This window comes from Zonotrichia albicollis, chromosome 17 (genome assembly GCF_047830755.1).
Source record: "Zonotrichia albicollis isolate bZonAlb1 chromosome 17, bZonAlb1.hap1, whole genome shotgun sequence".
Taxonomy (NCBI): Eukaryota; Metazoa; Chordata; class Aves; order Passeriformes; family Passerellidae; genus Zonotrichia; species Zonotrichia albicollis.
This window is the reverse complement of record NC_133835.1, coordinates 4,657,582-4,670,710: the sequence shown is the minus strand read 5'-3', so window position 1 is coordinate 4,670,710 and position 13,129 is coordinate 4,657,582. Positions and strand designations below refer to the sequence as shown.

General features: G+C 44.9%; 1 protein-coding gene across 11 annotated transcripts in view; it reads right to left on the bottom strand.

Annotated features, from left to right (window-relative positions):
- Window positions 1–550: 550 nt before the first annotated feature.
- PTPRT (protein tyrosine phosphatase receptor type T) overlaps window positions 551–13,129 on the bottom strand; it is a 477,859-nt gene continuing 465,280 nt past the window's right edge. For all 11 annotated transcript variants that reach the window (XM_074553619.1, XM_074553620.1, XM_074553627.1 and 8 more), the window contains 4 exons: window positions 10,219–10,344; window positions 8,003–8,166; window positions 6,897–7,032; window positions 551–5,776 (listed from right to left, as the gene is read on the bottom strand). In XM_074553619.1, the coding sequence (XP_074409720.1) occupies window positions 5,723–5,776; window positions 6,897–7,032; window positions 8,003–8,166; window positions 10,219–10,344 (480 nt within the window). In that variant the 3' untranslated portion in view covers window positions 551–5,722. The remainder of the gene's footprint in view (window positions 5,777–6,896; window positions 7,033–8,002; window positions 8,167–10,218; window positions 10,345–13,129) is intronic.

Genomic DNA, 13,129 nt, shown 5'->3' with positions numbered 1-13,129 from the left:
CCTGCCGTGACAATTGCCTCCACTAAGGAACCACTAATATCAGGACCAATCCTGATATTTCATATATAGGTACCTCTTGGGCACCTATATATGAAATACCAGGATTGATCCCTAAGGGACATCAACAGCATCTTCACCCTGTACCTCCAGAGTGCCATGGACTGGCTCATGTTTATACTGCTCAGAAACAGCTCGTTGAATTGAATTCCAAGAAAAACCATTTTAGCTTGTTCTTTTTTCCCCTTTCATCCTTTTAATTTCCTCCCCCGCCCGCCAGGAAACACTATGGGAACACCAGCATCTGGCATTCAGTCTGCTGCATTAGTTTGTCTTTTAAGGCTCAGGTTGAAAACAGAATAGTGGTAGAAAATCTGCTGCATGAACTGGGATGAGGATGGAAAGACTGATTTAGATCCCTCATGTTTTTACAAACTGGAAAAGCTGCCAGGTTTTCACATTCTGCTAGTCCAACATTAAAGTGTAGGATATTCTGAACATAGTTAATTTTTTTTTTCACAAGGGAAACTTTTAAAATATTTTAACACAGCAGTTAATGGTTATAGACTAGAGGTCACTGGAAGTCAGCAAGTTTTTGCCTCTTTTTTTTTTCTTTCCATTACACTCTGTACCACCAGGATTTGGTGTTATATGAAAATGTATGATTCTGCTTGACAGTTTGAGCAAATTGTACATTCTTCAAGTATGCATATGAGGCAGATGATTGATACCTTTTCCAAGTCAATGAACAGATAATACATGATGGATTTTCCTTGTGGTCCTTGCCAAAACTGCAAAAATTGGGCTTTGCTCGCTGTGCTGTTGGCTCACCCTCGAGGAAAAAGAGCTGGAGGTATTTTTGGGAACAGGGAAAGAAAGAGCACTTGCATTGAAATTGTATATTATGTATGTATGGCTATAGAAGACTGCAATCTAAATAAGCAGGAGCACAGGAGGGTTAACAGAATCCTCACTGCTCACATCTGTCTCTCTGACTTAGCTGGCTCCTCCTGTTCCTCTGTCTGGGCAGGGCAGCTGCAGTGCTTTGTTCTGCCCTCACACAGCAGGAATATGGAATTTTTGACCCAATGGCAGTGGTTATACTGAATAAATGTTGCCACTTAATAAATGTTGCCACTTTTGCCACATGGCCCCCTTTATTTTCCTAAAAAAAAAAATAAAAATGGGGTTGACTGTCTTTTGTACACTTAAGACAAATTAAAGATTCTCAAATGAAAATGCAGCAGTTTCACACCAAGGTCTTGAGATGCCCCTTTCACTGGCTGGAGTGATCACAAAAATTAACTGTGCTGCCAACATCATGGAGTGGATTGCTCACATTTATTACAGGACAATGAAGTTTTCCAAGGGGAACTTTTCCACCACATTGCCCATCCAGGACCATGCCAGGACTGTGCACTGCTCTGTGACTTTACTAAAAATTCTGCAAGTGTGACAGATAGAAGCACCTCATGTTTGAAGATTCCTCTCTTGAGCAAATCTTCTTTTATCTTTGTCCCTCAGGATTTATTCCCTCTGTCACACTCCAAGTGCTCCATCTCCACAGCAGGGAATGTGACATTATGTGTTTTTTATGATCTTGGCAGGAACTCAGGAGAGTGAGATGAGAGCAGCTGTGCAAGAATCAGAGAGAGAGCAAGGTGCAAATTTCCTACCTGTTTCAGGATCCATTTCATTTGCTTTTTCCTCCAATATTTTGTTTCTCCCAAAGGAGATTTCTTCTCCTTTCCTTCTCTTCCAGATGGAAACTGGTTTAACTGCCTCCTGAACCACCTGCTGCAGGAGCCTCTCTCCTTCCTCTGACTACAGCACACCAAGAGCAGTGACCAGAAATCCCTGGCTTGAGATTCCCAAGGGAAATCCCACAAACTGCTGCTACAGGGCCTGTGGAAAGTAAATGCAAAAGCCACTCTGGCACCCACAGGCTTAAATTTACTACTGTGGGATCCATGTGGCTACTGGACCTTTTTTTTTGTTGTTGTTTTCCTAGGGAGTTTACAGCTCCAGAATAGAAGGCTAGAAACTCCTGATAACCAGTGGAATTCATTGCTGCATTTACACCAATAATAATTTAAGATGTTTTTTACCCCCTATATGAGATAATGACCCCAAACCACCTGTTTCTACTTCCTTGTATTCCAGACCAAACTTTACACCAACTCTGTGCTATCACAAACAGTTCCCCCTCACCTCTGAAGGATGTCTCCATGGGAATAAGTTCATCTTCATTATGTCCATTCAAATATTGTCAATGTGATATTTTTTCCAGCCTAAGATTCAGTCACTGAGGAATTCACCTTTTTTTTTACTGCACATTATCACTTTTCATCCACAGCAGGGGATGCTTAGGCTGAAAAGCTCACACTGATTATTAATCCTTCCAGGAGTGAGAAAACCTCCTTTATCTCATCTCATAATTCCTTTCTTTCCCCATGAAAACAAACCCATCACCCATAATCTTGCTTCAAACACATTACCTACTTCACTATGGGCTGTTCTCTAGGGTTTAAACAACCTCAAGGTAATAAAGTGATTTAAAGTGAGCTTTTCCACACAATTCCCTTCATCATTAATTCACACTTGGCATATATGCACTGTGCAGGGAGGAACAGCATGAAGATCCCTGAGCCAACACAGACTGGAGCTGGGTCAGTCCCCCAAAAGCACTGTAACTGCAGGAATTTATAACAACTTGGCAACACAATCTGCAGTGTCTGCTGAGCATCTTCCCATATGGGTTTTAGGCTGGACATTAGGAAGTTCACACACATGGTTGAGTGGCCACATAATAAGCTGTGACTAACAGTTGGGCTGTGGGAATCGACATTTGCATCGAGCTCCTACCAAATGTAAAATTTAGCTTAAATATCTTTCCCTGCAGTTTGTGCCAACATCACTTGGCTTCTGCAGAGGGCTGAGCACACAGGGAGTTGCTGTGGGCCAGCTGATACAGGTACCTGACCCTTTAGTAGTTTTCATACCATAAAACACATCCAAACCCACCTCCAGACCCTAAAGCACTGCACTGCCAGTGCTGCTCTGCTCTGCTCATCCCACACGTCCTTCCCCTCACTCACACACCCCTCCTGTGGGCTTAACTCTGGCATTTCAATCCACTTTCTTTTAAGTTAAGCCCAAATTACCTCCTACACTTCACACCTCAGTGACAGTGGCATTTCTGCACCTCCCTGTTCCCTTATCCCAGCTGTCACCCTCGGTGCTGGCTGCACTCCCCTGAGTCACCAGGGAGACCTGTCACTGTGCTGCCTTCTATGTAAAATTAACAGAATGCTAATTATTAATTAATATTTCTGTATTATCCACAGGGAGTGGTTCCCCTTGGCTTTCTGGAGTCAGCAGAGCCAAAAACACTTTGCTGACTTGTAGTTTCTTCATACCTAGGCAGTTGTTGAAAAATCCCTTCCTGGGATTAGAATTCCCTCTTCCTTTTTCTCTCCCAGCACCTGACCTACACTGTTCCATCCAGCCACCTGTAATCAAAACACCAATATTATCCTTTTCCTCTCACTTTTATCTCATAGTTTCACTTTGCCTTTTACTTATTTTTCCTGCTGAATTGTGTTGTTGCATAAATAAAAAAAAACAATTCAGACAAGTCACTTGACAGCCCCAAATGGAACTAAAGTTGATTTTTTGCAGGCAACAGAAAGGACCAACCAGAGGCTCCTGTGAGAAGGTGGTTCATGATCAGTTAAGACCTTCATGGTATTAAAGCCAAGAATCCAAAGCTCCTTAGAGAAACCCCAGGTGGTTCAGAATCCTTTGCTTGTCAAGAGGGGTATTAATGAAACTCCAAGCACCCTTCCCCAGGCTGGTGCAGGTCCTGGTGGATGGCAATGGTTTGGCTGGGTACTGGTTTGTGGCTGAGTTGAGAGCTGCTTTTGCCAGATTTCATTTCCATCCCTCCTGGTCAAGGTGAGGGTGTGACTATTGAAGAAAGAATGATCGTGAAGCAGAGGTGCCTTTTGAATTCACAGACAGAGTTAGCAAAACATTCTGAACTTCTGGCATGCTCTGTGCCAGGACAGAGCTCCCAGCAGCCTCTGAGGATTTTCCTGAGGGTGGAAAACTACAGGCTGATAAGAAAATTGGAGTTTCCTTCAACTCTTACCTCCAGTCTGTCTTTTAGCAAGTCTGAATTTAGAGAACCTACACCCCGGAATCCATTTTACACACAGAGCAACCTCATATCCCGCACCCTCAAGATAAATAAATGGCTAAATTGAAATATTAATTATTGTAAAGCCTTGCTCATTCAATTATTATTTCCCCCAAGATTACCCTGCAGACCTTAGTGATTAACTACTTAAACATACTTTTTCAGAAAAGCAATTTCTTGGCTGCTAAGAAGTCAGATTGGGGTCCACAACAATGGCAAAACACATCTGGTGCTTGTTTCAGAGAAGGAGACTTGCACAGGCATTTTTGCAGAATAAAACAAAAGCTGTTTTGCTGAAGAAGAGAAGTTGCTGTGCTGGGCTAACACTTCTCTTTACAGGTGTCAGAACAGGTTTCTGTGTATGTACATCACCTTTCCTACAGCTCCAATAGGTTACAATTTTGAAGCTTGTAGGTTCCTGGAAATAGTGAGGAAATCTTGCCCAAACTCAATTTTAAGAACCTTCAGACTTTGAAACTCTTGAGCAGGAACTTTCTTTGCTGTCTGCCTGCACAGTGCCTGGTTCAGCAGGGTCCTGGCGTGACTAGGGCTCCTAAGTTCTACAGCAATACAAATAATAAATAAAAAATAGTCATACATAGTATATGAGCAGTAATACCTACTTCATACCCTGTTTGTCAGAGACACACTGCACCCCAGCTAACACTTGGGAAATGTGGTGACCAAATCACCAGAGTTGCCAGATGAATGCCATTTGTTTGATGCAAATATTTAACTTTCAGGTCCAAGTGTCTGGGAAACTCCTCAACAGCTTCACCAGCAGTGAAAGGACACAGACCAGAGGGATGGAACTGGGTCATGCACAGCCCTGAAGTTGAGCAGAAACTGGGAGGAAATATTTCTGTGGAGGCAGCGGTTCCATGTACAGCTTCGCATCTCCACCATCTATTTTCATGCTTAAAGGGAATACATTTGGGAAGAGAATTCCAGCATAGTCTTTTTGTTTTTTATATGTGTGTGTTGGCCCTTTCATTAGGAAAAACAAATAAAAACAGATAAGGTAGACAAATTGTAATGAAACATTTCATGTATCCCCTATGGCTATCTCATTTTTCCCAAATGACTGCTGCATGAAATTAAAAAATTAAAAGGCTGGGATTTGAGAACAAAATTATAAATTAAAAAGGAGACATTTAAAAGAGAATTTCCTAAGGGTTTCATTCCTTCCCCACTCTGCAGCAAGCAGAACAAAAACACAATCCAAAAGAGGAGAGAAGTCAGAGGGGATTAGAAAGTCCAGTCCTTCAGCCTGTCTCCCACGTTGCTAATTTTTACAGTAAGTTATTTAAGAAGCAGTAGATGTTCCCATAGAAAGCAGGCAGCAGCACACACAGGCATCGCCTCCTCCTTGCAGCGAGGTCTCTGCAACCTCAGTCTCTTGCTGAGAAGGAGAGAGAAGTTTTCCTCCCCACACTTGTCACTGCCTTCCAGTGTGGGACAGGGGAGAAGCATCCACCAGAGTTTGGGGTCTGGCACATCCTGGGGTCCCCTCCCTTGGCTGGGCTAAAAGGAACTCAAGTATTCCAGTGCAACCTCGTATACAAATTTATACTGTTCCTGAAAGAGAGGACACAAAGAAATGGCATTAGTGTCGCAGACATCTTTTATGAAAAATTTTTCCTTAGGATTTTTCCTCCTGAGAAGCTGGGAGGCCTCAGGAACAAAATGTAAACAATGGTTATCTGCTGCTGTGGAATGCAACAGGTGCATCTGTGATTGGTCTCCTGCGTTTATTTCTAATTAATGGCCAATCACAGCACAGCTTTGGCCTTTCTGTCCGAGCCACAAACCTTTGTTATTCATTCTTTCCTATTCTATTCTTGGCTAGCCTTCTGATGAAATCCTTTCTTCTATTCTTTTAGTGTAGTTTTAATATAATATATATCATAAAATAATAAATCAATCCTTCTGAAACATGGAGTCGGATCCTCATCTCTTCCCTCATCCTTGGACCCCTGTGAACACAGTCACACATTAGGATATGGGAAAATTCTTCAGAGCCTCGTCCTACAAGCAAAAATACCTCCTTCCTCTCTCTCATACCCTTTGGCAGGAGCAGGCAAACACTGGTTGTGTTTCTGAGTGATCCTGAGCAAGCATGGCTGGGAGATGGTGTCATCAAAGGCAGAGAAAAGCACTCGAAGAGACAGCCCCAGTCTGGACCATTCATTATTTGCCTCCAGCCCTCACTGCACGTGCTGCTTTTGAGGCATGAGCTCAGAGTGATGGATGGAGATGACTGAATTCAGGACAGTTTAATCTCCTGGGCTGCAGGGAGCCAGGCCTGAGGCGGGACTGTTCTCCTTTGCTGGTTTCAAGATGTGCCACAGCACCCAGCACTGGGCTGGACAAAAGGACAAATCCCTGCATGGACAGGAGGACAGATGCCGCTCTTCCCACACTTCCCACAGCCATGGTGACAGCTCTGTGGGGTTTGACCTCCCGAGGCTGCTGGGCATGGGACACAGGGTCCATCACTCTGCCAGGGCATCCCCTCTTCGCACAAGGAGAAGCAGGAAGATTCACTGAATGTGCTAAAGCAGGACCAGTTTTAACTCTGGTGTCTCCATGTTCCCATTCATTTTGATTCATCCTGAACTAATTTTGACATTTTTTTACCTATCCTGAAGTCCCTTGCCCACACACTGGGTGAGGAATGAGCAGAAAGAAGCCTTACCAGTGACTCCACCATGTTGGACTTGTTATTCCGTAGCGTTTTCACTATGTGGAACACGTCAATGATGTTCTGCTGCTGGATCATCTCACACACGCTGCAGATGGCACAGAAGGTGCCGCTGCGACCACCACCATTCCTGGCAGAGGGACAAACAGGGCAAGGAGGGGCTGGTGAGGCTGGGGGAAGGACAGCACACACAGCTCACAGCCTATGGACAGGTCTCTAATGGGGAGATTGCTGACACATGGAAGGTCTCTGATGTTCAAGGGATTGTGTGCCCAAATGGGCTCTAAGGGCTGACATTCAAGGGTTTGTGTGCCTAAAGGGGCTCCAAGAGAGCTGGAGGAGGGCTTTGGACAAGGGCATGGAGTGACAGGACAAAGGGGAATGGCTTCCCACTGCCAGAGGGCAGGGTTAGATGGGATATTGAGAAGGAATTCTTCCCTGTGAGGGTGGTGAGGCCCTGGCACAGGGTGCCCAGAGAAGCTGTGGCTGACCCTGGATCCCTGGGAGTGTCCAAGGCAAGGTTGGACAGGGATTGAAGCACTCTTGGGACAGTGGAAGGAGTCCACTAGAACCGAGTGGTGTTTGGGGTCCCTTCCAACCCAAACCATTCTGTGAGTCTGTGGGAGTAGAGACCTGTAGAACTGGGCAGGGATGGAAGGACTAAGGGATAAGGGGAGCTTCCCTGTCCCTCTGGAGTAGGGGACAGGGGAGCCCAGGGACTGCAGTGCTGCAGACCCCTGCTCTGGGCTCACAGCAGCTCTGTGCTCAGAGCTGGGTACATGGCAGGGCTGCTTCAGCTCTGTCTGTGCTCCAGACACGAGACCCACAACATACCAGGGCTCTTGGAGCTCCCTCTCACTGCAATCAGCAAAATCCCTGGGCCAGGATACTATAATGCAATACAACATTCAACTTGAAGTTATTATTATAAATGCAGTTAGTACATGAAGTTATAAATTAAACAGAAGTGTGTAGAATTGTGTGAAGTCAGTAGCATAAATGTACTTTAACTCCATTTCCCCCAGCTGAAGCCTGGAGGATTTCCAGAGCCACAACACCACAACACGTGATGCTGCAGCCATTCCCCAGCCCTTACTCACAGGCAGTGGACCACGGTGCGCCCGTCTCTGCCATCATACTGCTCCTGCCACTTCTCCAGCCTCCGGACCACCTTGAGCAGGGAGCGCTTGGAGGGAGGGGTGTCCCTGTAGGCCGGCCAGCCGATGTACTGCAGGTGCTGCACGATGCGGTACCCGTCCTGCGGCTGCAACACACAGCTGCTCAGGGAGGGCAGGCTCAGCATTCACCAACACATCATCACAGAGCTGTTAGGATTATATGCTTTTATTAAGAGATCTGGGTGTCAGGGGTGCTGTCGGAACCCAGGAAATTCCTCTTATGTCACAGACATCTCTTGTGAAAAATCCTTTCTTTAGGATTTTTCCTCTTGAGAAGCTGAGAGACTTCAAGAACAAAATGTAAACATTGGTTATCTGCTGCTGTGGAATGCAACAAGCAGATCTTTGATTGGCCTATGTTAGTTACTTCTAACAAAACTTTCTTTGGACAGAAAGTCCGAGCCACAAACCTTTGTTATCATTCCTTCCTATTCTATTCTTAGCTAGCCTTCTGATAAAATCCTTTTAGTATATGATCAGCAAACACAAGGCCGAACATTTCCCAGGGCCTACCTTTAACATTTTTCCCAGGGCCTACTAAGCCTAACTTTCTTTCTGGCTCCCCGAATTTTCTGTGACTTTAAAATCTTTTTCTATCAGGAGCACTGCTTGCACAGCAGCCTCCCCTCTGCACCTGCACCAGCAGTGCTGGTGCTCTCCATGCTGGGTACAGTGTTGCTTTAGGACACAAAATAAAATGATGTGGACACTGGACTTTCCAAGGTAAAAAGGAGAGAAAGTTTCCTTTCTGGCTCTAACATCTATAGATTTCTAAAAGTGACAGTGGATTGGAAGATGACAGTGCCACCTCTCCAATGATACTGGACAAACCAACAGTCTATTAAATTTCTCCTCCTCCTCCATAAAAGAATACAAACAATGAGTTATTTACAGAAAGTGCATGAGAAAGTTAATTACAAGAATGTAAACATCAGAAGTTTTAGAAGAACTTTAAAAAACAGGGTGACAGGTAGAGTGCAGAAACAAGGGCTTTTGTCTAACCTGGATAACAATTGTTACAGAGCCAACCAGACACCAAGTGCATGGGAGCTTTGTTTGGCTTCCAGAATAAAGTTCCATCTAACTGCACAAACAGGTCAAATGACTCTTTGCTGTGCTGTGCCATAAGAAGTAGAGGCAGCCCTCAGAAATTCTCTGGGGGTTGTGGAGGGAAAGGATCCTCATGAACTTGCTGGCAGTGGCCTTGGTGTTGGCCATGGATGAGTGCAGAGAGCTGTGAGTGCACAGCTCCCGCCCTGCAGCCCTGCATCCATGGGCCAGCTCCATCTGAGAGCCACAGAGCCTGCTCTGACCAGCTTTATCACCCCTGGGACACAGGAAGGTGTCTAATCTCCAGCCAGTTTATCAATTTCTGTGCTGGAGCACAAGGTTCCCTCTGCAGTGCCACACCTGAACGGCTGCACAGGCTCTGACCATGCAGACACTGATGGGTTACACTGCATGGAAATATAATTTGCAGAGCCTGCTTCCATTTCTGACAAGAAAAAAATGAAAGAGGAACAACAAAGGAAACATAATCAATCTGGGAAACGACTAATGAGAGAAAAATCCTCTGCTGAAGCCTTTTCCTGCAGCCCTGAAGCCGCATTGCCAAGGCTCAGTGTGCAGATAAACTTTGTTTCTATCATTTCAGCTGTCCTGGGGCTGAGGGACACAGACAAAGAGCTGCTCACAGAAATGGCAGTTGCTTATTTATAGGGAAAGCAGTGGCAGTTGGGAATCCCAGTCTAGCCAGTAAACATTGCATCTGTCTTCAGAGATGCTGCCTGGGAGCTGACAGATGGAGAGCTGCTGACACCACCCCAGTTTATTTCCTGCAATACTGATGGCTTTATATTGGCTCCTAAGTGATGAATTGTTCTCAAATACACACAGAAAAATGCTCACCATTTAAATACAGATTTTCAGCTCATATCATCCACTCGCTGCCTTCAGCCAAGAGTCCTTTAGCAATGCAGGCTGATTAAATGTTAATTAAAGGAAGTGGCTGCAGTGGAATTTCATTCCTAGGTGAGAGATTCTGCATCTCTAAACCACAAGTCTTGGCTCTGCCTCTTCCTTGAGCCAAAACGTGTTTTTGAGAATAACTAGGGAATGTAGTATTTCTCCTGTCTTACCCTGGCCATGTTGCAAATCCGGAATATCCTGTTGATGATATCTTCATCAATATCTGCTGAAACAAACTCCACCTGGATTGGGCCATAACAACAGGATGTCTTCTCTGGCCAGTACTGCATACAGAGCTAGGAAAAAACACAACATCAAAAGAAATCTTAATTATTAAACATATCAAACCATTTTGGATCTATAACCAGCTCAAAATCCATCACCAATTTGTATATCATGGCTTTGTTCAGACAAGATCTCATTCTAACTTAGTAAAACATTTTATATCCTGAATATGAAGAAAAAAAAATGTATTTTAGGGCCTGGAATTTTCTTCCTTTTTATTTTTGTATGAACACAGTTTGGAAGTGATTGGATTCTGGGTCTAGAGGTGCAGAAAAGGTGGTTGAAAAATGAAGCTTCTGTAAAGGCAGAGATTTAACAGGAACATTGAAAGATTAGTGTCTGTAGATAAATTTAATAGGAACCATAGAGAACTGGTAAAAATGAGGAAACAGCACAGGCACTGAGAAAATTAATCTTAATTCAAACAAACTGGAATTTCTTTTTTTTTTCCTGTAAGATGAACTTTTTAATTTTCTGGCTCTACCAGTGAGCAGGAGAAGGAGAGTGAGTTTGTTCTGAGAGCAGAAGAGCTGCTCTGGTTTCAGGGTGAACCACAGCTGCACCTCTGAAGTTTGTAAAGCAGGCTGGGAGTCTTTTTCTTGTGCTGATATTACTGAGTTGAAAGGACAAAACCCACCCTGTGCACACAAATTACAATCTAAGGATTTAAAATCCAGCTGGAAATAGATCATGGCGCAAAAATATTTTGCATGAGATCTCATTAGCAGTTTCTGCTAAGACTGTATTTCTTTGTGGCTTTTTCTTTCCTTCCTATTTTCAAGTGTAATTTTGTACAAGTTTTGAAACCCCCAGATGCTCATTTGAACTTGATCTCCAGCTTTTCAAGTTCAATCACTGCCAGCAACAACGTGGAGTGTGTGCATGTGGCTGCATTAATTCTGCACTCCTGTTCTTCCTTTGATCATATAGGATTGAAATTGGGTGGGATATTCACACAATCTCATGCATCTTTGCCCTTGTTAGTTTTTCAAGATTAAGCAAGCCAGCCAAGACCACACAAGCAAGTCCTTTGAAGGCTTTCTTTACTCTTCCTTCAGACTTTCAAGCTGCCTAGTGATCTCCTCTCAAAGCATCTGTCCCTCAGGCAGGGAGATGTGAGCCGAGCTGAGCTTTGGCAAACAACCTCAAGGTGCAGTGGAAAGCAGAAAAAAAGATGAAATCTTTCCTTAGGGTGGAAAATTTGCTTCTCCCAGAGCAGGTCTGTCAATGGCCACCCCTCCAAACACACAGGTGTGTACTCTGCTGAACACTGCAGTGTAGTGTGTGTGCTCTGACCTCCACAAAGGTTTATTTGCCTTTTCCCTGCACTCAGGGCACAGCCTGGATCAGGCACTGATGAACAGACAGGGAATGACAATATTGTGATGCCAGGACAGTGCCAAGCTCTCTTCTCCTCTCCACAATGGATCGGATGATCTGCAGGAGGGTCGGAGGGACCTGCACAGAGATCTGGATTGATGGGCTTGAGGCCACACAATGGTTGTGAATGGTCTGAAGGGCAGCAGAGCTGGGGAAGGGTCTGGAGCCCCCAGGAGCAGCTGAGGGAGGTGAGAAAGGGGCTCAGCTGGAGAAAAGGAGGCTCAGGGGGAAAACCCTCTCACTCTCCACAAATCCCTGAATGTGCATGGGGGGGGTGGATTCTGTTCCCAAGGAGCAAGGGACAGGATGAGAGGAAACAGCTTCAAACTGTGCTTAGACTGGCTATTAGGGAAAATTTCTTAACTGAAAGGGTGGTCAAGCAATGGAACAGCTGCCCAGAGGGATTTAAAAGATGTGTAGATGTGGCACCTGGGGATATGGGTTAGTGGTGGCCTTGGCAGTGCAGAGGTAACAGTTGGATTTTATCATCTTAGAGGTCTTTTCCACCCCAAATGATTCTGTGGTATCAAACTGTCTCGCGGTGTCCTGGTAGCTCATAAAATACAAACTTTAAAATCCTCCTTAACTTCCAGTGCCACCTGGGTGTTCTGGCACTGGCTGCACTCCTGAGGGAGGTGACACCGTGCTACAGAAACTGTCAAAGTGACTTCATGCACTGCCAAATCCCCTTTCCTGTGCCTACAGACCACATCAGAGCAGCAAAACTTTGCTAGGAAAAAAAAACCCCTAAGCTGTGTGAAAAATAGTTACAAGAATAACACTGGCTGGGGCTGAAAGGTTTGTGTTTTCCCAGAAGTGAGTGTGAGCAAGTGTGTCATTTCCAGAAAAAGCTGGGTTGTGCTTTGAAGAAAAAAAGGTGAAATTTGTCTCTGGATTCAATACCAAGATGCAGAATCAAGGAGATGAAGAGGAAGACAGAAGATACAGGGAACCTCTGGTTCCTCACAGAGCGGTGGGACCCTGCAGGGCACCAGGAGAGCCCACTGCTGATCAGAGCTGTCACTGGGGCTGGAATGGGATCCCACTGAGCTCCCCCAATGGGACACCCCCTTAAGGACTGGGGTGATTGGATTCTCCAGCATCATCCAAAAAAGAGACCAACAATTCACTGCCTGCAAGTGTGGTAGGACAAATGGAAGAGACAAATGAAAAATGAATCCATGAAGTACCAACTCAACACTCCTCTCCTCTCATTGAATAAGGGCTGTAATGGGTGAATTAGCCATGCCAAATGTACTCTCCACACAAATTGCATGATTACACCTTTTTGAAAGCTGTTCTCCTCTGCCACCCATCAGCAAGGTGGCTGGAGACACCAGGGCAGGAGGAATGGCAAAAGCTCCTCCCTGGCAAGCTCAAATGCTGAAAATAATGCTGTGTCCAGTAGCCAAAACC